The sequence below is a fragment of the Lissotriton vulgaris genome, chromosome 10 (assembly GCF_964263255.1).
Source record: "Lissotriton vulgaris chromosome 10, aLisVul1.2, whole genome shotgun sequence".
Taxonomy (NCBI): domain Eukaryota; kingdom Metazoa; phylum Chordata; class Amphibia; order Caudata; family Salamandridae; genus Lissotriton; species Lissotriton vulgaris.
Window position 1 is genome coordinate 170,384,624 of NC_141698.1, and position 27,505 is coordinate 170,412,128.

Sequence of the window (27,505 nt, forward strand, 5' to 3'; positions counted from 1 at the left end):
CAGGTATTTACATTTGTTTGTGTATTGCAAAAAACATCTACATTGTCACATACTTCACTTAGCCCTACCCTGCCTTATGGAAAGGGGCGACCAATCGGTCCCCCCGAACGTATGGTGGAGTACCACGATCCCCCCGGGAAGCCATCTTGGGCGGGAGGCGAGTCTCGGCTGGTATGCCCGAAGCGGCGTAGCCGGGGCGCGCCTTTTTCCCGCCCTAGAGTGGGCTGGCCTAGACACCAACGCGGCCGGCCACGCCCTCGGAGGCAGGCGGGGGCGGGTTCACGCCCACCCTGAAGACGGATAAAAGGAGCGGAAGCCAAGAAAGCATCCTCTTGTTCCTGTGCTCTGAAGCTGCACCTCCCCGCTGCACGTGAGCTCGAGACGGAACGAAGAGCAATTTTGAGCGTTGTAATCCCTCTTTTTGTCTTACAGATATCCCATCTAAGGATGCCCAAGAAGGTTGGAAAGCGGGTCGGTACCGACGAGATGCTCCGCATACTCATGAAGGAGATAGCCGATCTGAAGAGAAAGGTTGAGGCTAAGGACGGGGAGGGAGGATCGAAACGGCCTTTACAGGGAACAATTCCCGGAGGAAAAAGCAAGAGGCCCAGAAGGGGAGCGCTTGGGGGGGAGACCCCGGTTCCCGAAGCCCCACGAGAGGAGCCAACCCCGGCGCCAAAGGAGGGGAATCCAATCCCTGTGGTGGTCACCCCTGCGAACAGGGAGGATATGCCCCCCGAGTTAGCGGCACAATTGGCAGCGTGGTTGGGAAACGATAGCGAGGGCGCCACGGCTGACGACGCCCGGGCAGTGATGAGGCAACTGCGGGAATCTAGGGAGGCTGCGAAGACGCCATCTTCTGTTCCCCCACAGGTCCCGGCGGTTGGGAGTACAGCAGGCCCAAGTTTGGCGACGAACGTGGGGTCTACTTCAGGTAAGCGGCCATTGCCGATTGCGGGGGGGGAGTCTGCACCTTCTCGTAAGGAGAAGATTGCCCAGCACGTCCCACTAGAAATCAAGGAATTGATTTGGGCGGATAAATATGTAAACATGTTTTCATTGCTTACCGACCATTACGAGATCGAGCATGTAAAGAGTCAAAAGGAGCTCATGCATCCGAGTGTTTGGCGCGCAAAAATGGCCGCCTTTAAGGTCGACGAGACCATTGGTACTTGGGGCAGAGCGTGGGGAATTTTTACTTCCATCATGGGGGAGCGCAGGCCTGAGTTGTTGACCGAGTTACCCATTTATCAGTCACGTATTATGGAGTATTCTGTGGCATATGGGGGCAATCAATGGTTCTGCTATGATAATTTGTTTAAAAAAGCTAAAGAACACAACCCATTGTTGTCTTGGGATTGTTACGACTCTGTGTCTTGGCAAAAAATGGAGAGTACAGGGATGTTGAAGGTGCCATTAGTAGGGAGTAACGGGGGGGAATCCTCCCGCCAAAATTCTGGGACGCCCTTTCGGACGGGTGCAGGTAACGAGTTCCACACGAAACCGAGTGGCAACACAGGTAAAAGGGGGATCTGTTGGAATTTTAACAGGGGCAAATGTACCAGGCCCCAGGGGTCATGCAAATTCAGACATGAGTGTGGGGGGTGCGGGCAGCCATCCCATCCTGAGTCCATGTGCAGAGCCAAAACGGGTGATAACGGTGGTAAGGGAGGCGCCAAACAGGTCTAATATAGTCCGAGGGGCGCCTTTACCGACCCCGATCGATACCATGGCAATGATTCCTTGGCTCAGCGAATACCCAGATCATGCTTCCGCTGGGGTGTTACGGAACGGGTTTTCATATGGTTTCCGCATCCCAGTGGGGGATTTTCAGGGGGTACCGGACTGTAAGAATCAAATGTCGGTCTTACAGCACACGGCAGTGGTACAGGTAAAGATTGGGAAAGAGGTGACTCGAGGTCGTGTCGCCGGTCCATTCGATTTGCCACCAGTTGCTAATTTTGTGTGTTCTCCTCTAGGGGTGGTCCCCAAGAAGGACCCGGGTGAGTTTCGGCTGATACACAATTTATCAGCCCCACGTGGTCTTTCCGTGAATGACACAATAGACCCGGAAGTATGTTCGGTGCGGTACGCATCTTTCGATGAGGCCGTTGCCATGTTGAATCGCCTGGGGCCCGGGACGCTGATGGCCAAATCGAACATCGAGTCAGCGTTCCGGTTGCTCCCGGTACACCCAGACGATCAGCGTCTCCTTGGTTTTCAGTTTCAGGGTCGCTATTACATGGATAAATGTATGCCAATGGGATGCTCGATTTCATGTGCCTATTTCGAGAAATTCAGTTGTTTTCTGCAGTGGGTATTCACGAGGAAGACAGGTTTTCAACATGTTATGCACTATCTCGATGACTTTCTGTTTCTGGGGGCAGCCGGGGATTCTGAGTGTGGACAGGCCTTACATGAATTTTGTGTCCTAATGAATCAATTCGGTGTGCCATTGGCGCCAGGTAAGACGGTGGGCCCCTCGACCTTGATCGAGTTTCTGGGGATCGAGCTCGACTCGGTGGAAGGTTGTTTTCGATTACCTAAAGAAAAAGTGTTAAAATTCAGGTTATTCCTTGAGACATGTATTCGTGCAACGAAAGTGAACCTGCATCAATTGCAACAGGTGGTGGGTCAGTTGAATTTTGCCCTGAGAGTAATGCCGATGGCGCGCCCCTTTTCCCGCTCGATTGCACAGTCCATGGTCGGCTTGAAGGAAGGACATCATCGTACGAGACTCTCGGCAGAGGTTCGCCAGGACATGCGCATTTGGATTGCATTCCTGGCGGATTTCAATGGTCGAATTGTCTGGAATAAACCAGCAGTGTCTTCCGAGGAGTTGGGGCTATGGACAGACTCGGCGGGGAGTATGGGTTTTGGCGCCATATTGGGTACACAATGGTCGGCTCAAAAATGGCCGTCATGGTGGCATGAGTGCGGGTTGACGAGTAACATTGCTTTTCTCGAACTGTTCCCTATTCTGGTGGCCTTGAAAACATGGCCAGAAGGGTTTAGGGATCACTCTGTGGTGTTCTGGTCTGATAACATGACCGTGGTTGAGTGTATCAATAGTCAGGCAGCACGTTGCAAATTGATTCTGAGACTGCTCAAAGAAATTGTGTTGTTGTGCATGCAACTGAATGTACTGTTTAGGGCGCGACACGTGCCGGGGGTGATGAACCAAGCGGCTGATGCGCTCTCTCGTTTCCGTATGCAGGCCTTCTGGGGTTTTCTGCCCACAGCGGACCCGGTGGCGGCACCCTTTCCCGAAGCTCTCTGGTCTCTCGGTGCCCCGAACTACAAGACCTCGTGGGAGAGAGTTTAGCACCCAGGACGAGGAAGGCATATGAAGGGGCGTTCCGTTCCTATTGGGCCTTTTTGGGTACTGCCGGGAGGGAGCTTTGGGGTCTGGAAGAGTGTGTAGTGAGATTCCTGCTCTCTTTACGTCACGCAGGCAAGTCAGTAGCTACGGCCCAGAGGCATCGGGCCGCCATTTCCTTCATGGCAAGGGCTCATGGGATCCAGGACCCGACAGCGTCTTTCGTTGTGCAAAAAGCGCAACGTGGGTGGCAACGCCTTGAGGGTCGCAGAGTAGACGATAGGCACCCGATAGGTCTGGATAGGTTGGCCCTGTTATTATCCGTGCTACCGGTAACATGTTCATCCCAGTACGAAGCAGTGTTGTTCCGAGCCGCATTTGCATTAGCATTCCATGGGGCTATGCGGGTAAGCGAATTAGTGGCAAGGAACAAGCAGGATACGATGGGGGGACTGTGCCGGGAACACATTCAGGTCAGGGAGGAGACAATGACGGTCTTGTTTGTCAGGTCCAAATCCGATCAGGATGCAATCGGGGACTGCGTAATCATCCAGAGGATCCCCGGGTCTGCCATGTGCCCTGTGGGGTGCGTAGAGGAATATTTAGCACAGAGGGTGGCAGCATGGGGGGGGGACCTTGTTGAGACACGCTGACGCCACCCCACTGACGAGGTTTCAGTTTCAGCGGGTGCTTGCGATGTCGATTTCTGCCGCGGGCTTGAACCCCGGCGACTTTGGGACCCATTCCTTTCGGATAGGGGCTGCTACGGAAGCTACAGCCAGGGGTCTGAACGTTGAACAAGTAAAACGTGTGGGGCGTTGGTCCTCGAACTGTTATAAGAGGTATGTGCGGTTGCACATGTTGTGAAGCTGTAATGATGTACTCACGCTTCTTGTTTTTGTTTGGTTTTCAGTTGCGCAAGCCTACGAGGCGGGGCGGACTGTCCAGTCGACCCGACACCGGGGGGCCAGCGGTCAGACATTGCCGGCTGTGAAAAAGGAGGTGTGGGTCGTGGGCCACTCATACGTGAGGCGTGCCGCGGACGTATTCAAAGCAGGTGACATGATTCACGTGGCTGGGGAATACGGGTACAGTGTGTCCTTCTACGGAAAGGGCGGGCTCTGTATTGACCAGTTTCGATCCTTTTTCGAGGGTTTGTTAGGGCGGACAAGGTCACCGCCGTCTGTAGTCATAGTTCATCTTGGGGGCAATGATTTGGTGACCACTGGTAGACGACTTCTTCTTGAGGCGATGCTTTCCACGGTAAGTTGGTTGGCGAGAAGAGTTCCAGGGTGCACAATTGCATGGTCCCATATGATCCCACGGAAAGTGTGGCGGGGGGCTATTTCTGTTTCTGCGCTGAATCATTCAGTAAGGAAAATTAATAATAAAATGAGTAGATTGTTTCGTTCAAGTACACTGCATTCTGTTTCGCATGGTTGTATTAAAGGGGACAGTATGTATTTGGGGGACGGTGTTCATTTGTCCCGGGTGGGGAACGAATTACTCATAGGAGACTTCATAGCATGGTTAAGGAGTTTACAGCATGACCTTTAGGTAGGAGTCTTTTGTGGGGGGTCCGGATAGCCGGTCAACTATCCGGCCTGTGGCGGTAAGGTCATGATCGGTGAGCAGTAATTGGAAGATCCCTATGAGGGGGCGTCACCCATTACGGATGGGAGCGCGCGGGGGAGGTGGCCAATTGGCCCCTCAACGGGGAGGCGGTCCTGTCTAAGGAGAGGCCGCCGGAAGGAAAGGAAAGGTGGTCAAGGCCCCTTCCTGGATAGGAGGGGCTACGGCCCCTCCTGGGGAATTTCCCGGGGCCAGGACATCTGCGACGGCAGATGGGTAAGTTGTGTGGGGTGCGGGAGGGGGTTTACGCTACCTTTTAGACACCTCACACGAGTCCTCGAACGACCGTTAAATGGCGTTGAGTTTATTGGGGCCCCCGTCAAGTACAAAGGGAAATTGGTAGATGCACTTGAGGTACGCCTCTGTGCGGTCGCTCCTCTCACAAGTGAGGGGGGTATTTCTGGTTTAGGGATCTGACACCGGTTACGACCTTGCCGTTGGCCCTTAACGTTAGGATGTACAATTTCAAGTCAAATGTTTTGTAGGATGTTAGTTCGGCTAGGAGAACCTTTGTATTAGAGATCTGTTAAGGTTAGCCAACATCGTAATGTGGAAATGAAATTGTACATTATATGAAACTGTTATTTTAATGTTTTCTTTTGTTTCATATTTTAATAAATACGGCCGGGAAGGGTGACTCCCTTCCCGCCTTCCAAAAGTTCAAGAACGGTTTCCGGTTTCCCAATTCTTGGGGATTGTGTTGAGAGGGGGTGGCGGGTATCTCGGCCATATGGAAAGGGGCGACCAATCGGTCCCCCCGAACGTATGGTGGAGTACCACGATCCCCCCGGGAAGCCATCTTGGGCGGGAGGCGAGTCTCGGCTGGTATGCCCGAAGCGGCGTAGCCGGGGCGCGCCTTTTTCCCGCCCTAGAGTGGGCTGGCCTAGACACCAACGCGGCCGGCCACGCCCTCGGAGGCAGGCGGGGGCGGGTTCACGCCCACCCTGAAGACGGATAAAAGGAGCGGAAGCCAAGAAAGCATCCTCTTGTTCCTGTGCTCTGAAGCTGCACCTCCCCGCTGCACGTGAGCTCGAGACGGAACGAAGAGCAATTTTGACCCACCCACCAGCCTCTGAGGACAGCGATTCGTTGTAAATACAGTTGATATAGTATCTTTTGTTTTCTCTGTTTTCTTACAGGTTGTGATGATTGTCGTGAAATTTCTTAACGATGCAATAAAGATTGGTTATTTTCAGTATGTTTTGCAAATAAAGTAATTTTGAACAAGGATTGATCAGTATTTACGCTTGATAATAAATGTTGTTTTGCTTTGTAAATCTTAGTAACTTAGGTAGAACTGTCGTATTTATTTTGGTCGGGCGGTAAGGTCATGATCGGTGAGCAGTAATTGGAAGATCCCTATGAGGGGGCGTCACCCATTATGGATGGGAGCGCGCGGGGGAGGTGGCCAATTGGCCCCTCAACGGGGAGGCGGTCCTGTCTAAGGAGAGGCCGCCGGAAGGAAAGGAAAGGTGGTCAAGGCCCCTTCCTGGATAGGAGGGGCTACGGCCCCTCCTGGGGAATTTCCCGGGGCCAGGACATCTGCGACGGCAGATGGGTAAGTTGTGTGGGGTGCGGGAGGGGGTTTACGCTACCTTATAGACACCTCACACGAGTCCTCGAACGACCGTTAAATGGCGTCGAGTTTATTGGGGCCCCCGTCAAGTACAAAGGGAAATTGGTAGATGCACTTGAGGTACGCCTCTGTGCGGTCGCTCCTCTCACAAGTGAGGGGGGTATTTCTGGTTTAGGGATCTGACACCGGTTACGACCTTGCCGTTGGCCCTTAACGTTAGGATGTACAATTTCAAGTCAAATGTTTTGTAGGATGTTAGTTCGGCTAGGAGAACCTTTGTATTAGAGATCTGTTAAGGTTAGCCAACATCGTAATGTGGAAATGAAATTGTACATTATATGAAACTGTTATTTTAATGTTTTCTTTTGTTTCATATTTTAATAAATACGGCCGGGAAGGGTGACTCCCTTCCCGCCTTCCAAAAGTTCAAGAACGGTTTCCGGTTTCCCAATTCTTGGGGATTGTGTTGAGAGGGGGTGGCGGGTATCTCGGCCATATGGGACTACGTAGACTGTCAGGGAAACAGAAAGTTAAGCTAATTCTTAGACCTAGCACTCATTTTAGCGATCAGGGTCATAACGATGAGATGGAAGTCCCCCAGATCCCCCACAGCGGCTGCATGGCAGGCGGATTTAGTGTAGTGGGGTCGGGCGGCCCTTCGTAGAGAGGACTACGGAAACAAAATAAAGAACAAAGCACGTACCCCGCCAATTGATCTAATGGTCCCAAAAATGGGATCCCGGTATATGAGGGGTGATGAAGCTAGGAGTTGGTACTGCACCGGACAAAATATATACAATCCAGATATATGCAAGGGAGAGAGTTTTTTTTCCAAAAATATATATTTTTTTATTTATTCATCTATACACCTTTTAGACCAGATATAAGGAAAAATGATTTTTTTAAACGTACATAAATAACACATAATATTGCACAATCAGACATAAGAAATTGCAAAGGGATAAAAATGACAAAGATACATTTTCACTACAAAGCCTACCCAGCAACAATCCACACTTCATTCATACTTTCATTCTCTCAGATTCTCACCAGATAATTCTACCTAAAGTTCTATCACTCCACTCACATTCTTCAATACATTCCCATCATTCTGTTGTATGTCACACATAGATGGTAAATATGTGGCATAGAACAGAGTCTTATTCCATACAAAAACTCATTGTACAGCCCCTTATTTAGAATAACATGATATGCCGTATTTCTTGAGACATGAGCCGACGCGCGTTTCGGTGTATGGGCCCGAAGGGCCACACCTTCGTCAGGGCTGGGGACTGTTGACTGGGAAGATGATAATGATCTAAAAACAAAACACAATGCCTTAGTATTTTTCTAAATAAAGAATTCATTTATCATGATACAAATCTCTCTAATCCAATTTGTTCAACCAATACAGTTACTTTAAACCATGATTCTTTTCATTTATATTATCTCCACATGGTTGTCATTCTTACCGTGTGCAGTAACCAACTACCTAAGAGCACTCCCACTGACAGACTCCCAAATAGGTGAGGTCTGTAAAGGCAATTAGATGGCCAGGGCTAAGTAACCAATCAGGGACACAGTTTTTCTTCTTACACACTTAACAATATGTCATATTATAACAAACACTCATTTTGAGACACATATTGACCAAAGATGGAGCGAAGAGGTTATTGTAAGTCACTACAAGCTACAATGTTGGGGATCCCTATCTTTGGCTAGAGAAAAGGGAACTTTTAACCCCAAGTAGTACGTAGGAAGTATGTTTACAGTCATTATTATTTTAAAGGGCGAGGTAACCTGAAGGCCAGAGTAGATACTAAGACACAGAACATATCAGGTAACTGGTTTTCTAGGTATTTATGATGTTGCTTAGATCTATAGCAGTAATAAAAGATCAGGCCGAGTTTCAAGTCCAAGGATTACCATAATACAATTTACCTGGTGATGGTATTCACAGGGTATTCTAATGCAGGAATGCTTTATATGTATTTTCAGGAAACCAGAGATCTCCTAGATGGTAAAAAGTGAGCTCTGATTATCCAAGGTCTATGGTAGTTTGTTTTAAATAAATCGTGGCAAGGGTTCACAGTTTAATTACCTGGGTCCTGAGAGTTATATTTCAAAATGGTAGGCTCCACTATGTAGAGATTGGCAGCGAGGAGGAAGCTGGAGGATCACTATGTTTTCATAGTTTTGGTGGTATCAGGCACAATTTCCCTAAGATAGAGTTATGTAATCAGTATATAAATAGGCACTCGTTTGCATGGTAATAAGGGTAAAGTCATTAGGGGTTTATACCCACCAGGGATAGCAGGAAAATTAGACACTGAGTCTGTGTAGTGTGGATCCGTCAGAAGGTATGTGGCATACAGAGATACCTGGTGGGAGATGAGAAAAGATGCGTATCAACAAAGTGCAAAATTGCGTGTAGGAGATCACGGCTGACCGATACCAGTTAATATCGGGAATCCCTTACATGTATACACCTTTTCTGAAGGCTAGTAAGACCGGCCACAAAAATTCTTAAAGGGTGAAAGCGGCGCGTAGCTGCCGAGGGTGCCGCCTAAATAAGGACGGATACTGGGTTTCTCCAATTTAGACGAGGTGCGTAGCTGCCAAGGGTGCCGTCTAGGGTATAAACACAAACAGGGAGGGCACATGAGAAGATGCGGTTAAGCGCATTCTCTTCCGAAAAGCGAGGATCTCAAAAGATCGGCCAGATTCACTTACCTCACATCGAGACGACAAATTCCATGAATGGGGGTCCGTTGGTTAGCCGGGTCGGCCGTTCCTTACGGGCGACAGGATGCATAGACAAGCCGAGCCTGTCTAGGTTTAAATAGCCGATATTTCGCGCCATAATCGGTGTCTGTCGGCTGCTAACGAGCAGAGAGCTAGATAACGGACTAAGATGTTTACCGATGGTTTAATGGCGGCCATCTTAGAACAGGCACATAATGCCTAAACAACAGCTCTGTAGTTATGTTTGGTCATTAGTTTAGGAGAGAATTATATTTATCTAGTTTTAAAAAAACGCACCTTCGAACGTATTATTATTTTTTTTAAAAGAAAGGGGGCATTGCCATATTACGTTGTGACTTATAATGCAACAAGTTTATTTATAATTTTTTCTCAAAGTGAGACAATGACGTTTAACACTAAATTTCAACAGCACTGTTCAGATTGTCGTCACCATCTAAGGGTGCTATTCAAGTGCCATTAAGGTCGAATATGTGCTTAATAACTTGAAAGTTAGACTATAACCTGATCTCGCTGATTCAACCAACCTCCACAATATAGAGCCAGACACAAGGTTATGAAAGCGTTATTGTTATTATAGGTATAAGTACATAGATGTTATAGTATCCTCCTCAGGTGGAATTACGCGGTTTCGCCGTTTTAACTAGAATGTCCAATGTAGGACAGTTATCTCCTCATTTAAATTTTTCATGTTCAAGGGAAATAGGGTCAGTCACAATGGTCTGGGGATTCATATTTTACAGAAAAGCCTGGTGCCAGGGACATTCTTCATTGAGACCTTTGTTCACAGTGTCCAGAAAGAAGATCCAAAAGACCTCCCGTTTTTTTCTTAAGCCTACGGGGTCAGTACCTGGGTTCGCTTTTATTTTCTCGAGAATGAACCAACGGAGTTCGTGTTCCTTATGGTCTTTCTCAACCCAATGGCTTACTAAGGGGGCAGTTGTTTTTTGTTTCCTGATGTTAGACTTGTGTTCCCCTATCCGTATTCTACATTCCCTGCCGGTTTCCCCCACATATGGGAGATTACAAGGGCACAGAATTAGATATACGATATTGCTTGTCCGACAGTTTGTCATGGTTGCATTCCGTCGTACGGATATCGTGCGAGTATTGGTAGTAACTGTTTCTCCCACGATAGCCTGAGGGCAGATGTGACATGTCCCACATTTATGGTTACCATAAATGGGTTCAAGTCCAGTTATGGGGGTTTGGATCGATTCCGACATTTCTTGAAATTTGCCTCTAACCAAATGGTTTTTCAGGTTAGGGTTTTTTTTTAAGGCAAATATCGGTCGGGTAAGATGTGGCTTCTCATTGTCAACATTCAGGATATGCCAACTTGAGTTGATGGCCTGTCTGATCTTATGATTCATTTCAGAGTGGCGAGTAACACACACAAGTTGGTTGGTTTTCTCAGAATCTCTCGGTGTGAACATAGCCTCTCTGTTAGTGTATCTTGCCCGTTTGAATGATTCTTTAATAAGTCTGGTCGGATAACCTCGAAACCGAAGTTTCTTTTGCAAGATATCGGCTTGAGTCAGAAAGTCATTCATGTCGGAACAATTTCTCCTAATTCGGAGAAATTGACTGTAAGGGATACTGTCCCTCTGGCTCCGCGGGTGAAAGCTGGAGTATTGGAGCAAGGTGTTCCGAGCAGTTGGTTTAGTGTATAATGACAACTTGATGGCATTTTTGTCATGTTCAATCCAAACATCCAAGAATTCGATTTTAGAGGTACTGGTGTGACTGGTGAATCTCAAATTGGCGTCCGCCAAATTGAGCCATTGGATGAATTCAGAAAGCTGTTCTTCGTCCCCCTTCCAGATAAAAAAGATATCGTCTATGAACCGTTTCCAGTTCATGACGTTCTCAAAGAAGGGGGCCATTTCATTGAAGATGTTAATTTTTTCGAATTCACCCATGTATAGACACGCTATGCTAGGGGCACAACTTGCCCCCATGCTGACTCCCGTAGCTTGCCTGTATATGATGTTATCAAATTCAAAATAGTTCTCAAAGAGAACTATCTTGAGGCATTGCAGGATGAATTCATGGTTGTTGATCTCAGGTTTTTGTAGAAGTATGTTTTCAATGACTTCGTATGCTCCCCTCTGAGGCATGTTAGAATACAGTGATTCAACATCGAGGGTAACCATTATTTCTGAGTTCTCGTGGAATGGTAGCCCTTCTATTTGTTGAATGAGATGTCCCGTGTCCCTTACGTATGACTCTAGTTCAGTCACCATTGGGTTCAGAAATTTGTCAATATATTTTGACAATGGCTCGGTGGCAGAGCCGATGGTCGATACGATCGGTCGCATGGGGGGATCGATACTGTTTTTATGGGTCTTTGGAAGCCCGTAGATAATTGGCATTTTGGTATTGCTCGGGGTCAAAAATTCAGCTTCCGCCTCACAAATATGATTTTGATTGACAAATTGTATTATGGTAATCCTTGGACTTGAAACTCGGCCTGATCTTTTATTACTGCTATAGATCTAAGCAACATCATAAATACCTAGAAAAACAGTTACCTGATATGTTCTGTGTCTTAGTATCTACTCTGGCCTTCAGGTTACCTCGCCCTTTAAAATAATAATGACTGTAAACATACTTCCTACGTACTACTTGGGGTTAAAAGTTCCCTTTTCTCTAGCCAAAGATAGGGATCCCCAACATTGTAGCTTGTAGTGACTTACAATAACCTCTTCGCTCCATCTTTGGTCAATATGTGTCTCAAAATGAGTGTTTGTTATAATATGACATATTGTTAAGTGTGTAAGAAGAAAAACTGTGTCCCTGATTGGTTACTTAGCCCTGGCCATCTAATTGCCTTTACAGACCTCACCTATTTGGGAGTCTGTCAGTGGGAGTGCTCTTAGGTAGTTGGTTACTGCACACGGTCAGAATGACAACCATGTGGAGATAATATAAATGAAAAGAATCATGGTTTAAAGTAACTGTATTGGTTGAACAAATTGGATTAGAGAGATTTGTATCATGATAAATGAATTCTTTATTTAGAAAAATACTAAGGCATTGTGTTTTGTTTTTAGATCATTATCATCTTCCCAGTCAACAGTCCCCAGCCCTGACGAAGGTGTGGCCCTTCGGGCCCATACACCGAAACGCGCGTCGGCTCATGTCTCAAGAAATACGGCATATCATGTTATTCTAAATAAGGGGCCGTACAATGAGTTTTTGTATGGAATAAGACTCTGTTCTATGCCACATATTTACCATCTATGTGTGACATACAACAGAATGATGGGAATGTATTGAAGAATGTGAGTGGAGTGATAGAACTTTAGGTAGAATTATCTGGTGAGAATCTGAGAGAATGAAAGTATGAATGAAGTGTGGATTGTTGCTGGGTAGGCTTTGTAGTGAAAATGTATCTTTGTCATTTTTATCCCTTTGCAATTTCTTATGTCTGATTGTGCAATATTATGTGTTATTTATGTACGTTTAAAAAAATCATTTTTCCTTATATCTGGTCTAAAAGGTGTATAGATGAATAAATAAAAAAATATATATTTTTGGAAAAAAAACTATCTCCCTTGCATATATCTGGATTGTATATATTTTGTCCGGTGCAGTACCAACTCCTAGCTTCATCACCCCTCATATACCGGGATCCCATTTTTGGGACCATTAGATCAATTGGCGGGGTACGTGCTTTGTTCTTTATTTAGTTTCTTTTTCCCCCTACGACCTGCCTGCATCCTTAAAGAAACCCTGTGGGGAACCCCCTTCTTTCACTTAGGACTACGGAAACAACCTATAGCACTAGAGTGGGAAGCCATGCTGATCGAACTAGAAACACTTGACTTAGCCCCAACACAGGTGAATGAGTCCCAATAATGCGCACGAGCCCGCAGGTACGCCTAAATGAAAGGCCCTTTCAGCGTAAACAGGTGAATTTCTTTTGTTGAAAGCACCCTAAAGTTTGAGAGCTACCGGAGACTTCCAAGGAGTGGTAGATAAGCTGGGACCGGATTGACCAGGAGTGGGAGAGGGTGGGCTAGGGAGGGTTTGGGTAGAGGGTCTTATGTGTTCCTGTTTAACTACATAAAATGAAAATTACTACACTAACATTCGAATTGTATTGAAATACTCCTCAAATGATATGTTGGGTCATGACTGCAATGCTCTGTTTATCCTTTGACAATTTACATTGTAATGCACATGAGATACTGATATGTTTGTCGCATAATGGGGAGAGATATAAATCAAAAAAGACTGTCCAGATTGCATGACCCTGTTACCATCAATGTAAAATTTGCAGTTGATAATAAAGTGTGTTATAAAAAAAAGTCACATAATTCACTTAAAAACTCCTCTCAATTTGCAGTCAGAGAAAGAAAAGAAAGCACCAATCCCCAAATTAAAAAAATAAAGCAGTCTGACTCTGTCTTTGAATCACCAAATGTGACAAATTAAACATAGAATTTAACACCTTCGCCGTGGCACGAATTTCGCCGTGGCGCGGGTAGTGAGCGCGGAACTTTCGTGCTCGTGACAGAACCGCGCCGTCATGAGACACGGGTGGCGTCTGCTCAGGACGGCGTGGTTCCGTCATGACCACACCCGCTCATCAATTCGCCAGCATAGGCGCACATCAGTGCCGCGTGGGCGGAGCGGTCGCAGCATGACGGAACAATGCCGTCATGAGCACACGCCGCCCGTGTCTCATGACGGCGTGGTTCCGTCATGAGCATGGAGGAGGTTATGAATGTAAAGGCATCTTTATTTATTGCTCTGACTTTCGCACCAAAGTCTGCTCGAGCCCCACCAGTGGGTCACACCTCACAGTTTGAGAAAATGTAAGAGTTTATTCGTGATTCCATTGTCCAATTGTTGAAGACAGCTGTACATAATCTGCAATTGGTTCCTTTTAATGCAAAGTTAAGAAAACATACCTTGGCCTTTCCTTCCAGGTAGCTCTGACAGAAACTCCTCAGGTTTTCAGAGGTCACGTCATCGGCTGGCATTTGATACTTCGCATCACTCGTCAGGTTTAGAATTCGAACAGCAGGAACATCCACCTCAGTAATGCGAAAATATTCGAAAAGGCGTCCATTTCGAGTTTCGTTTGTATCGACCAAGATGAACATGATCTGCAGATTGGAAAGATAGTCTCTGTGAGAAGATTGGTCTGTTATGGCATGAGGGTATTTCCAATATGGCCGCCACTAAAAGAGATGGTGAAACTTCAATATATACACATTTAATATGTAAGGATTTTTATTCCAAAATGTAGGCCGGTAATAAATTGTATATTTATTTGTATTTGTGTGCAGAAATTAAAAAAGTTTATTACAATTAATTTTAATGATTCACATACCTGAGTCCCATTCAGCAATGCTGTAATCAGCACTGGGATTAATAAATTGTTGTGCGGGACATAGAGTAAGAACCTGACCAATAGCAACTGGAAAGGGAAGATGTATCAATAAACATGGGTGGAGGTGGCTATTAAAAAGTGTTTGCCCGTGCAGCTGGACAGTCCAATTAAGCAAAAACATATTATGACTTAGCATATCTAAATCTCATTCACACACATTTGGCAGTATTGTGTGTGCCACTGGAATATCAGGATCAGGGGCAAACATTTATTGTCCTAGTTGTGTAGTTAAACTGCACCCCAGGTATTTTTCCCATGCATGTACCACCAAGTAATAATTGGCAAAATTGGCATAGGGGAAGGGTGCCTAGACAGAATATTGGGAACAAAAATATTATGGGACAAATATCATGTCAAGAAAATCGAGGACAAAAATATTGTGACGGTAGCTTCTATAGGTAAGCAAAGTTTTACTATATATAACTCCACACAAGTACCTTGGCAATATATGTATATCTTCAAGGTATATAGATATGGAATTAAGAATAGGATATATCTACTTACCTATTTGCACTTACCTTCTCAATATGTTGGTCCTTTATACTTTTGACGCAATATTGATTCCCCACAATATTTTAGTTTCTGATATTCTGTCAGTGACACTAAGGGAAGAGTGACAATGTGCAGAATTTGGGTGCAGTAACTCTGATCCCTCATTCCGACCTTCAAAGCTTAGAATCGTTTGGTGAAACATGAGGGGAAAACCGCAATCTGCAGTGGAGGATTAAAGTGGCTTACATGAAGGAAAAAAATGAAATTGTGCTAATAGCAAGTTTGTTGGAAAACCCAATATCTGAACAATCCCTTTTTAAAATCTTGTGTAACAAAGGGTGCTCTGGGCTTAACATGCTAACTGGATCACGAGGGCTGGACAGGCATTTTATTACACCAAGCATTTTTCCCATGGGCCTAGTTGGAGGCCGGCATTGAACGTCCAGGGCTGGTGCCCTTGTCACTTACTCCTGCTGCCTACGGTTTATTGCAGCAGGCACAGGATATTCAAGCGAGAGAGAGGGGTCCGGTAGAGGAAGGTGTCCCTTCTTGCACAAGGGACACCTTCCTGCACAAAAACACTCATCCCTGCAATGCAGGCACCCTTGCACCGTGGTGCAAGTGTACCTGTGTTGAGGCATAGCAGCCCATTGTGCTCTGGGGCAGGGAGAAGGGACAGGAATGCGCTTTATATGATAGCTACAGCGCATTCCTGGCCTTTTCGTTTGCAGTAGAGCAACGCAGCAAGAAGGCTTGCAGAGCTACCCTACGGCAGAATTTTGCAAATGAGGCCCTATATGTAAATGTAGTTCTTTTAAAGAAAAGTTTTGGATTGCAGCAGGCAACCCAAGCAGCCTCGACACGATCAGTAAAGCCCAACTACCATAATTGTAGTTTGTTCTCTGGACACATACCTCACACATGCTCACACATATCTATGCTAAGCATACCACACATAACCTCTTCTTCACCTATTCAAAACCTCACTGTGCACTGTGACAGTCCCAGAAGAAATGTATTCCACATCAATCCACTTCCTAAAAACCATCTCCTAATCCTACCTCCAACCTACCTTCTACAGCAAAACTACTTGAACGCTTTACCTACTTTCAGCTCACACATCACCTAAAAATGTAATTCTTTTTTTGATCGCCCCATAAGTGAACTTCTTATCACTGTAGGGAACGGAAATCCTAGTGTCTAGACGGAAAGCCCTTAAACAATTAGCAACAGAGCCAAGATTTGACTATTCACCATTGTGACACTGTCTACTATCTTCAACAACATTTAACCACCACACACTGCTCTCCACGACCAAAGGGTGCTGAGTTTGAAACTACCAAAAACCAATGAAACTCACTAGAAACATCTGTAGTTAGGGCTAGATAATGTTGGTGGGAAGTGAATAATGCTTTCAACACAAACCCTAAAAGACAGGAAATACAGTAGTTTGGTTATGCTCAGCATTGCTTATAGCACCAATACCCCATCGCACCAATCCCTTCAATGGCCATCACACCAAACCCTTCGATGGCCATCCCACCAAACCTTTCAAAGGCCATCCCACTAAACCCTTCAATGGCCCCCATGAAACCGTTCAATGGCCTTCCCACTAAACCCGTCAATGGCCCCCACTAAACCCTTCAATGGCCCCCACCAAACCTTAATGGTCATCTCACCAAACCCTTCAATGGTCATCTTACTAAACCCATCAATGGCCATCCCACCAAACACTTTAATGGCCATCCCACCAAACCCTTCAATAGCCACCCCATCAAACCCTTCAATACCCCATCCCACCAAACCCTTTAATGACCATCCCAACAAACCCTTCAATGGCCATCCCATCAAACCCTTTAATGGCCATCCCACCAAACCCTTCAATGGCCATCCCACCAAACACTTTAATGGCCATCCCAACAAACCCTTCAATGGCCATCCCATCAAACCCTTCAATGGCCATCCCACCAAACACTTTAATGGCCATCCCACCAAACCCTTCAATAGCCACCCCACCAAACCCTTCAATACCCCATCCCACCAAACTCTTTAATGACCATCCCAACAAACCCTTCAATGGCCATCCCATCAAACCCTTTAATGGCCATCCCACCAAACCCTTCAATGGCCATCCCAACAAACCCTTCAATGGCCATCCCACCCAGCCATTCAATACCCATCCTAACAAACCCTTCAATGGCCATCCCAACAGGCCCTTTAATGGTTATCCCACTAAAATCCTTCAATGGCCATCCCAACAAACCCTTCAATGGCCATCCCACCCAACCCTTCAATACCCCATCCCAAGAAACCCTTCAATGGCCATCCCAACAAACCCTACAATGGCCATCCCAACAAACTCTTCAATGGACATCCCAACAAACCCTTCAATGGCCATCCCAACAAACCCTACAATGGCCATCCCACCATACCCTTCAATGGCCATCCCACCAAACCCTTCAATGGTCATCCCACCAAACCCTGGGGCACAGCCTTTGGGCAATGCAAAAGGCTCAGGATGTAGGGTCTGCACCTAGGCCCAAACCACCATATCAGTTGTGAATGGCCTTCAGCTGAGGTCTGTGGGCTCTGGCCAAGGACCTGCACCCATGTCCTGTACCACTCAGCCATACGTGAAAGGCCTTAAGCTGTGTGCAGCAACCTTTGAGCATAGGGCCAGGCAGGTCATGCCCCAGCCCAAGCCTGCCCAGCCTAACTACCCAGGGCTATTTACCATGTGCATCAAACATGGGGTTCAGCATGGGCCATTGCAAGGTCCTGCACCCTAGCCTCATCCACCTCAGCTGGGTAGGTTCCAAAGCCATATACAGTGACCTCTGGGTGCAGGGCAAACTGATGGACCCCGGGACCCTCCTACCAACTTCAACCATGTCCTGCAGCTAGATCACATGTCCAGTGTGGTCACTGTGCACATCATTTGGCCATGTGCAATTGCACTGTGGATTTTTATTTTCTACATGATTACTGGCAAGAAAATGGCACATAGGCCAAAAGTCCATGTCTGGATCTGTGTATAACAAAATGAAGAGGCAGTTCCCAATAATATAAAGGACCAATAGGTTCCAATAGTAACAATTGGTCTGTGTACCCAACAGCGAAATAGGTGTTTTCACAATTGTTTGAGTAGAGTTTACCCTCTGGCCTCTCCAGTTCCTCGTTCATGTTATGGATTTTCCCCTGCTGGTTTTAGAATGACAAGTTAGACCTAGCTGCTGCATCTCATCCAAGTTCAGTTAAAGTCTGTCCGGCAGTTTCTTCTCTAGGAGTGATAGAATCTTCCTTATGGAAGTTGACATGGAGTTCGGCACTTTGATATCCTCCCTGTACGTGTTACCCCTTTACGGATCTTGAAAAATCTCTTCAGGCAATGTTGATAGATTAGATTTTAGCAGAGTTTTGTGCAGTTTCGTCAAACAGCGACTACGTTATTAAAGATTAAAATAGGATCAGTGCTTAATTTGAGCCGGTGGTTTCCAGTGCTCAGCACCGGCACTTAATCATCAACACTGGCACTTTACATGAGCACCAGTTAGGGACACATTCATTTGCGGGGAGATTAAGTGATCAGTCCAGAATCACAGGATTTGGAGTCAACGCTGAGACTCGAATCAGGCTCCCCAGGTCCGAACTCGACAGCTCTGCACATCACTCCACATCCTCTCGCCACTTTCATTGTTAGGAGTTGGTTCTGTTGTAGGCAGTACTAACAGGAGAAATGGGTTGGTGCACGCAGCCTCCTGACGAGAGCCCCAGCACTTATTTGTTTTACAAATTAACCACTTTAAAGAATAACACGGAACAGATATGGGAAATGTGGACTCTAAGGGCCTGAATATGAGTCAGGCGGAGCAGAATTACCTCATGGATTTTTGCTCTTCCCCATTCTGAGCGGTTAGATTTTTCCACACCCGTTTTTTTCCGGGTATGGAAGAACCTGGCTCTATTTTTCTGCCCCCAAAAAACACATAGGACTTTGGATGTAGCCGCAAGGACATCTAAGTCTCCTATGTGTTCTGTCGGGGGAGTATTACATTCCCACTAAAAATATTTTCCTCTTTCCTGTGCTCGTACCCCCTCGCCCTCTCTCAAGCGGCACCCTGTCCACATGCCCCTGTATACATTTACCATCTGCTCAGTGCACATGGCAAATGTATGTGGTAGAACCACATAGAATGGCAAATTCATATGATCTTATGACCAGAAAATCCCCCCCTTTAAATGCATTGAATTTTTCAAACACCACAGTACTGTGCAGCTTATAATCAGGGCCTAAGTGAGGTGCACAGCATGCATCCATAGACCTCAAGGGAGGTCACAGGGTTTATATATCATGGTGCCTCAGACTGATGGGGCCATGGACAGTAGTCAGTTGCCTTTCTAGCAGTGTCAATTGATGTACAAACTGCAACTATCCTTAATTGTATATATTTCTTCTCTAAAACCCTCAAGTTTACTAAGTTCCACATCAAAATGCTGATACTTTATATGGTGCAATGGCGCGTAGAGTTGAAAAGGCTCACCACCCTTCACGTTAATAGGTAGTGGATCTGGTGATTAGAATTTATTTTATTATTTTTGTGTTATTGTGTTATTGCATTATTGGTCGATGTAGTTTTCTGATGTTATATTTTGTGTGAAATTCTGCTGTATTGCTGTTTTGTGTATTTGTGTTGTTTATGTATAGAAGGTAATTTATTATGTATGATGAATTAAAACCATAGCATGTACATAACACAATAATTAAGTACATCGTTTATGTATGGGTGTGTTGTGTAATAGCACCACTGTGTTGTTATACTATGTTCTCTGTGTTGTTACAGTAGAGATGCATTCTGGTATTCTGTTGATGTGTCTTGTGTACTCTATAGTTTTTTGTGTTGTGTTGTTGTGATGTCTTGTGTTGCCATATTCTTGTTTTATTAATCGGTTCGGTTGCTGTGCAGTGGGTGTTCTTTTAGTATGCTGAATACCATGTTGTGTTTTCTTGTGCTAGGTGTTGTGCTGTTTTGCTGTGTTGTGTTGTGGAGTTGTATTGTTTTGTTATTTTGCTGTGTTATGTTATTGTGTTGTAGTGGGATGATGCAGATGTGTTGCAAAGTTACTGGGGGCTATAAAAGGTCAATGTTTTTTGTGTCTTGATCATTACATTGGCAAACTGGGCTGAAACTGGTTCAAGAATAGCAAATTCAAATGAACAACAAAACAGATCGGTTCAAATACATGCTACGTTGGGTGTCATTCCTTTCAGCTCTTTTTGCAGGACTTCGTATGAGAAATGCTACCTTAAAATTGCGCTCAATATTACTCCTTCCCGCCAAACCAGTCTACACGAATGTTTAAACTTATAACCTGAGATGAAAGACAAAGCTTCTGCCAGATTTCATATGGATCAGTCCAATAGCGTCCTTGTGATAGCTGGAAAATTAGGATATACATACAACAATCTTTCGAAGCCCACTGACACATTTACGCAATGTTAATATCTAAAAAATAATCTAATGAATAAATGTACACAAAACCTAAAATATAATATGTTATGAGAAGATTTCAAGCAGGACATAAAATTACTCTGCATTGCTATTGCCACGCAAACATTTACCCCCAGCCTCCATCAATCTGTTTAGGATGAGTAATAAAAACGCTGGGAAGTGCCAAAAGTATTAGCGAAAACAACAAGCATTGGCAGAGCCAATAGATTCCGCTTTAGACACACATCTATTGGCTTTACCAATGCTTGATTCCTTTGCTGTATCTTAATGTTAGTCTACAATTCAAAGAAAGCCTCAAATTAGCAAATTGGGGATGGTAAACTAACAATGAAGTATAACAAATACCATTCTAAGATGGCCACCTGATAATGTGCACACAAGGAGATGCTCAGGCTGCCATCTCAGAGTTGTGTGTTATACTTGAATTTTTGCAAAAACATTTCTAAGATGTCTGTGCACACATATCTGGATGCAAGAGTGGTCCTCTTTCAATGCTTTTTGCTACACTTTATGGTAACACCTTTCACGGGTGGCCATCTGGGCGTGGAATATTTAAATGGATTTCAAATACTTTTTTAATAATAAAAGATAGGAAGCACCATTCAATGGCGGCTGCCCACAGCAGTGTCCAAGTAGCATGTGTACCACTGACAGCGGCAACGAGTAGCCTGATAGTATTGTGTGAGCAGCTGCAGAACCCTCACAGAGGTACACAAAAATATATCAAAGAAAAAAAAATATTTATTTTAAGAAAAAGATACTGGCCCACCATCCCTTGCACTGAGGAATACTGGGCCACATGCATCAACGTGTTTAGGAAGTGCAAACGGTGCGAATCGGTAAATTCGGCCGTTTGCACTTCCTAAATATGTTTTTGGGATGCAGCAAGCATTTTTGAGTAATTCGGTATTTTTACCGAATTCCAAAAATGCGATTGCTTTTAAGGAATTGCAAATGTGCGATTCCTTAAAAGCAATGCATCATTTTTTTAAAAAATTGCGATATTTGAAACTGGAAGTGCAAATTCCCACGAGGTTGAACCTCGTGGTAATTTGCGAAATGGTTTAAATATGCTTAAAATTGCATTTTTTAAACTGTTCAATTACAGACACACATGTCCTTAGGACATGTGTGAATGTAACTTGTACTGAAAAGTACATTTCATGGGTGCAGGGGGGGGTCATTGGACCCCCTCTCCACCCTTGAAAAGCAATCATGAATTGCGATTTTTCAATTGCGAATTCGCAATTCCCATTGAATTGCAAATTCGCAATTGAAAAATCGCAAATTTCATGCGAATCCGTAAAAATTGCGATTTTTACCAAATCGCATAAAATTTGCGAGAAAAATGATGCATAGGCTTTTGCGAATTCTTATTTGCGAATCGCTATTTTTCGCAAATAAGAATTCGCAAATGCCGATATTGATGCATGTAGGCCACTGTGTCTTAGAAGGAAGTGCATATTTTGCACACACAAATGTAGTCACTCACAGAGAGAGGAGCAAAAGGCTGAGGTGGACTTACTCATCGCCCTTTGATATATATTTTGAGCAGAAAGCTGAGGACCAAAAGCTACTCTATATTTGTATATTATATATGTATTTAAAAAAACAATAATCTGAGGAGACAGCTAACAGGGGCAGCTCCTCCATTTGAGCGGAGGCACATCACCCCACAAGCCCCAGTGTTGAAAAGTAAAATGGTAATAAAGTTTATTTGTTACCATTTGTTTTTTCAGCAACCTGTCCCGAACTGAGCGTCAGGATGGGGCGGGGCTATTGCAGCCGAGTGGGAGCAGGGAGCTGTGTGCTAAAGTTTGAATTGCACATGTCACTTTGGCCGGCCGGCTTGCGACGGCCAGCCAGACATGAACATTGTAAACCTCTCTACCCTAGCTGTCATAGACAGCTGGGTTAGAGAACGCGCAGGCCTCCAGTACTTTTGAGAGCACTGAGTGAGGAAGCTCCCTCCAATCCTGGTGTTTCTCTTATGTTTTTTGACAGCATGAGAGTAGTCCCTGGATTGGTTAGTGGAGCTGGCTGGGTCCTGCATTGAAGCCTGCCTCTAAGAGAAGGCCTGAGCGAGGAGGACGTCGCGCAGCAAGCCAAGAAGGTAAGTCTATTTTTTTTTTTAAATGGTCACAATCACAGATTCTTTAATATACGCCTCATAAGCTGTCTGTCTGCAAGGAAACTTCCATTGAAACCTTGAGCATGTTCGGACTTCTCATTGAACAGAATATTTTGGGGTTCAGAATTTTAACAATAAATAGTCAAAGGATAATTGACATATAATGACTATGAAGAGTGGTCATTTTTATATGGACTGGAGATACTGAAGAACTGACAGGTTAGGCTCTCCAAACAAACAGTAAATAACCTCTTAACCACATCCGTGCAGTGCAGATTTACCGCCGGTGCTGGGCCCTAATGTAAAAGGGCGTGGTCATGACGGAAGGGTTCCGTCATGAGCACAGCTCGACCGATGCTCATGACGGAACCGTTCCGTCATGAGCATCGAAGCATCGAAGGTGTTAATATTCATATAATCTACAGTATATAGAATGGTTTGTGGTAATAGAATTATGTTGGGTATCCGAATACTATAATATGAGGATTTTGCACTGGAATTTATAAAAAATGATTAATATAACATTGCTCACTTACCTTTCCTCTAAACTCCACTGCAGCAGATTCATAATTTTCATAGATTTTACTAAAGTTATCAGATGTCTTTGATGTAAACAGCAAAATGTGACTTCCAACAGGAACATCAAAAATGGTCACAGAAGTCTGCAAAACAAAGAATATTACCTGTGTGAGTATATCTAAAGATATATAAAGACACACAGGGGGATATTTACAAAAAAATGGTGCAGCACTACGTCATTTTAAAAATCAAGGTTGTGCCATATTTACAACTATACAGCACACTTTGTGTTTTCCCTTGTTCTGGCACTAACAAAACTGCCTCGCGCCAACACAGACACCCTTGCACCATGGTGCAATGGTGAATAGATGACGTTACATGGCATGGTTTTACAACTCAGTCTTTACATCACAACTACCATTACATTGCATGATTTAACAACGCATGCCATTACGACATATTTTTAAAAACTACCATGACAACGCATTCCATTACAACGCATACCATTACCACGTATACCATTACAACACATAATACTTTATGGCAACAATAGGGTAAGTGTTGGATAGTGTAGGAGTAAAAATTACTAAGTTTTGGATAGTGTAAGGGTACAAATTACTATTCACACTCCAGTGACTATGACAGTGAGTCCAACAGTAGGGAAAGTGTTGGATAGTATAGGGGTAAAAATGACTAGTCCCATTTACCCCAAAACCCTTACCCACCCTAAATACAAAAATATTCTCCATTACTTACCTTATAATGCGTTGTAATGGCATGAGTTGTAATCGTATGCGTTGTAATGACATGCATTGTAGTGACATGCATTGTAATGGCATGCATTGTAATGACATGCGATGTAAAGACAGTTGAGTTGTAACAGCTGTAAATGTTGTTGTAATGACTGCGTTGTAATGGTTTTTCCCGCAATGGTGCCTGTGTTGAAGGGATGAGTTCTTGCAATGCAGGCACCCTTGCACCATGGTGCAAGGGTGTCTGTGTTGCAGGTAAGGATTGTTTATATGCAGGAAGGGACACCTTTAAAGGTGGTTTGCTCTTTTTATGTCTGCTGAAGAATGCTGCATACATAGAAAAAGCAAAAACAAGGAGAAATAAAAGTATTTCTCCTCGTTGCTCCAATCTAATGCCTGCTATTCAGTGGTGTGTAAATCTGGAGCAGTGTCAAAAAGCAATGGGTAGTCTGTGAGTCGGTTTTTTAGTGTTCAGAAAATTAGGCGCTCGACTTGTTACGGTAAACTATTACTTGACCTGATATCGTAGTAGGTGCTTCTTGGCCAGAGGAAAACCTTAACCTCTGTAATGAAAGAAGGGCAGAAACCTCCCTTTCGTTCTGTTTGGGCAAAAGGTCCAGAGCACACAATATGTATCTGTAGAATGATTTCTTGTTAGAGTAATGTTAGTAGGGATAGATCAAACCAAGCGTAAGATTTCAAACGTTTTATTCACCAGCAGTGTTCACCACTTGGGAATCACTGCACATATCACTCAAGCCGACACGTGTTTCATCACAACATGTGGCTGTGACTCTTCAGGGCTGGAAGAAAATAATAAAATCAATGCGATGTCACAATACTACGGAATCGCGTGTAAAAGTGGGACACCCGTGGCGTGGAAACCAACACAGAAGGGATGGGATAAAGAAAACTTTTTATAGTGACTTCTTGTAACTTGTCAAGATTTACTTTTCAAATGAAAATAATCTCCTGGTGTGAGAGATAGAATAATGTGTCGTGACTAACAGCGCAATTAGAGTTAAAAATAAGTTCATAACACAAAATTTGTTATTTAGAAATACAAGTGCTAGTGTACGGTGAGATAAATGGTAACGTTTTAGGTTCCCTAATCAAGTTCGTTATTATAACATAATGAAAAACATATATTGTCCTCGAGTGTAGTTAGTTCAAATAATGACCGAATATGGCATTTTCACTTCAAAACATGGCGGTACAGCAATACATGAAAGAACAGTAAATGAAAAACCCCTAGTCCTTAGATTTGTGTCATGTTGAATAATAGCTTACTTGGGAACATGGGGCTTTTCTATCAATGGCTAGTTGCTAGGTGATAAAGGAATTATACAGAGTCATCACTAATCGTAAGTGATTGATACATTTTTACAGTCTTTTTTCTAAAAAAACTTATAGTAAGTTGTAGGATATTCTACCTATTAGTAAATAACAATCATCTTCTTATCATGCTAATTTGGCTGTACCTACGTATAGTCTACCCCTTTACTTTGAAACTCGAGCCCCGTTGTTCTACGGGAAGTATCACTCGATTTTACAAGATTATTAGCAGTCGAGTATATGAACTCATTGTTACTTAGCCGTAAACACCAAGATGGAGAAAAAAACAATATCATCCCCGTATACGGAGCCAAATAATTATGAGTGCTAGAAATGGAAAATATAACCGTGTCCATACATGAAACATCACTTTGTTTTTAACCAAAACAAACAGTTCAGTGCCTAAAAGATCGCACATTAAAACAATATGCCGTGTCACTTGGTAAGACCTGTATTTATGGCGTGACCCAATGTAGCTATAATTTGGTGATTTCAAAATCCAAAATTGCCATAAGTAATTAGCAGCTGTGAAAAGGGGAGAAACACTATTATCTAAAAAATTGGGAAATGGGGAAGTAATTACCTGATCTTAATGATCAAGGCGCGTGGTCTGTAAGTGGGTGAAAAGAAGGGGAACGAGAGAAAATTAATAATGACGTTAAACTATAACGGAAAGATGCATATTTTAAGGTCACGTTCTTTGAGCAGTCACTACACATTAAGTATGTAAACTCACTGGGGAACCGGTGATAATTCCAACCCGGTCCTTATCGGGTGGTTTTTAAATTTCGAAAGGGCGGCACCAGTCAGGTTGCCGAAACCAATTTGTTGGTAGGGAATTCGTTATATAGACAAAATCCGTAGAGCGGAGGCTGAAAATTAAAGAAAAGGCTTAGTGAGGGGGCCCGTGTGGATTTGTTTGGATCCTAATGGGTTATGCCCGAGGGGAATAAGACCCTGATTCTCACCCGTGTTGAGCCTCTATAGTAGCGTCGATGCGCGTCGGTTGCCAAGTGTGGGAACACCGAATGCGGTTGTACCCACCCCTTTTAAAAGAGGACTAATCTAAAAGGCTAGACTGCTCAAACGGCTAAGGGGTGTCAAAAGAGAAGAGTTACTTCACCGGAAAAAAACGCTTAGTCTCTAATTCTAGAAACCCAGGTCATGTGAGTTTTAAAACAATTCGCAGCTGCATATTAATCATAATTGTAATGTATAGTGTAAACGCAAGTTTTTTCATGATAAAATTAAAAGTGTGTTTGTCCAAGAATGATAAATTTGATATTTTTTCAAATGAATGAAACCACAATATTAAATGAAAAACAACTAATCAACAGAAATTGAGCACACAACTCCCCTGTAAACGGGAGGAAAAGGATAAGAATCCTCAAACCACTGGATAATCAATGTAGTTTTGTTGGTCCGAGCATAAATGAAAGAATCTAGTCATAACCTTAACATTGATTTTAACTTTGATCTTAGCATAACCACCACAAATATTTGTTACGCTTGGTTTGATCTATCCCTGCTAACATTACTCTAACAAGAAATCATTCTACAGATACATATTGTGTGCTCTGGACCTTTTGCCCAAAAAGCAATGGGTGTTGTGGCGAAACACCCACAGCAACACCCATTGCACACCCCTTTCATGCAGATACCTGCGTAAAAGTAGACCATATTTACAAAGCTTAATGCCGCTTTGTAAATATGGAGAAGGGCATTGCGCTACTGGAACTTCAGAAAAAGTAATGTTCCGGTGGCACAATGCCCTTGTATATATGCCCCTCGATATGTTTGACTAAGACACTGTGGGAATCCATATACAGAAAACCATTGTATACCTACAAATTTGTTTATTTTCATAGTAGTTTATTTAACCAAATACCCTTAAATGTGCACATTAAAACTACACATTTTTAAATTAACATTGGTTTATACATTAATGGCCTGATTATGAGTTTCGCAGTGTGGGAGTGGGGCGGCAAGCCACCGCCCGCCCCCACACCGTCAAAAACTACCACCTACCACCCGCCGAATTACAAATTGTAATCCGGTTGGACTGTCCT

The 27,505-nt window shown here is 44.1% G+C and overlaps 1 protein-coding gene across 1 annotated transcript in view; it reads right to left on the reverse strand.

Moving 5' to 3' along the window:
- The window catches only part of PDILT (protein disulfide isomerase like, testis expressed), a 316,066-nt gene that overhangs the window by 135,736 nt on the left and 152,825 nt on the right, over positions 1-27,505 (reverse strand). The window contains exons 6-7 of the mRNA XM_086940802.1: positions 23,367-23,492; positions 14,213-14,410 (exon numbers count right to left, since the gene is read on the reverse strand). Coding sequence (XP_086796928.1) covers positions 14,213-14,410; positions 23,367-23,492 — 324 coding nt within the window. The remainder of the gene's footprint in view (positions 1-14,212; positions 14,411-23,366; positions 23,493-27,505) is intronic.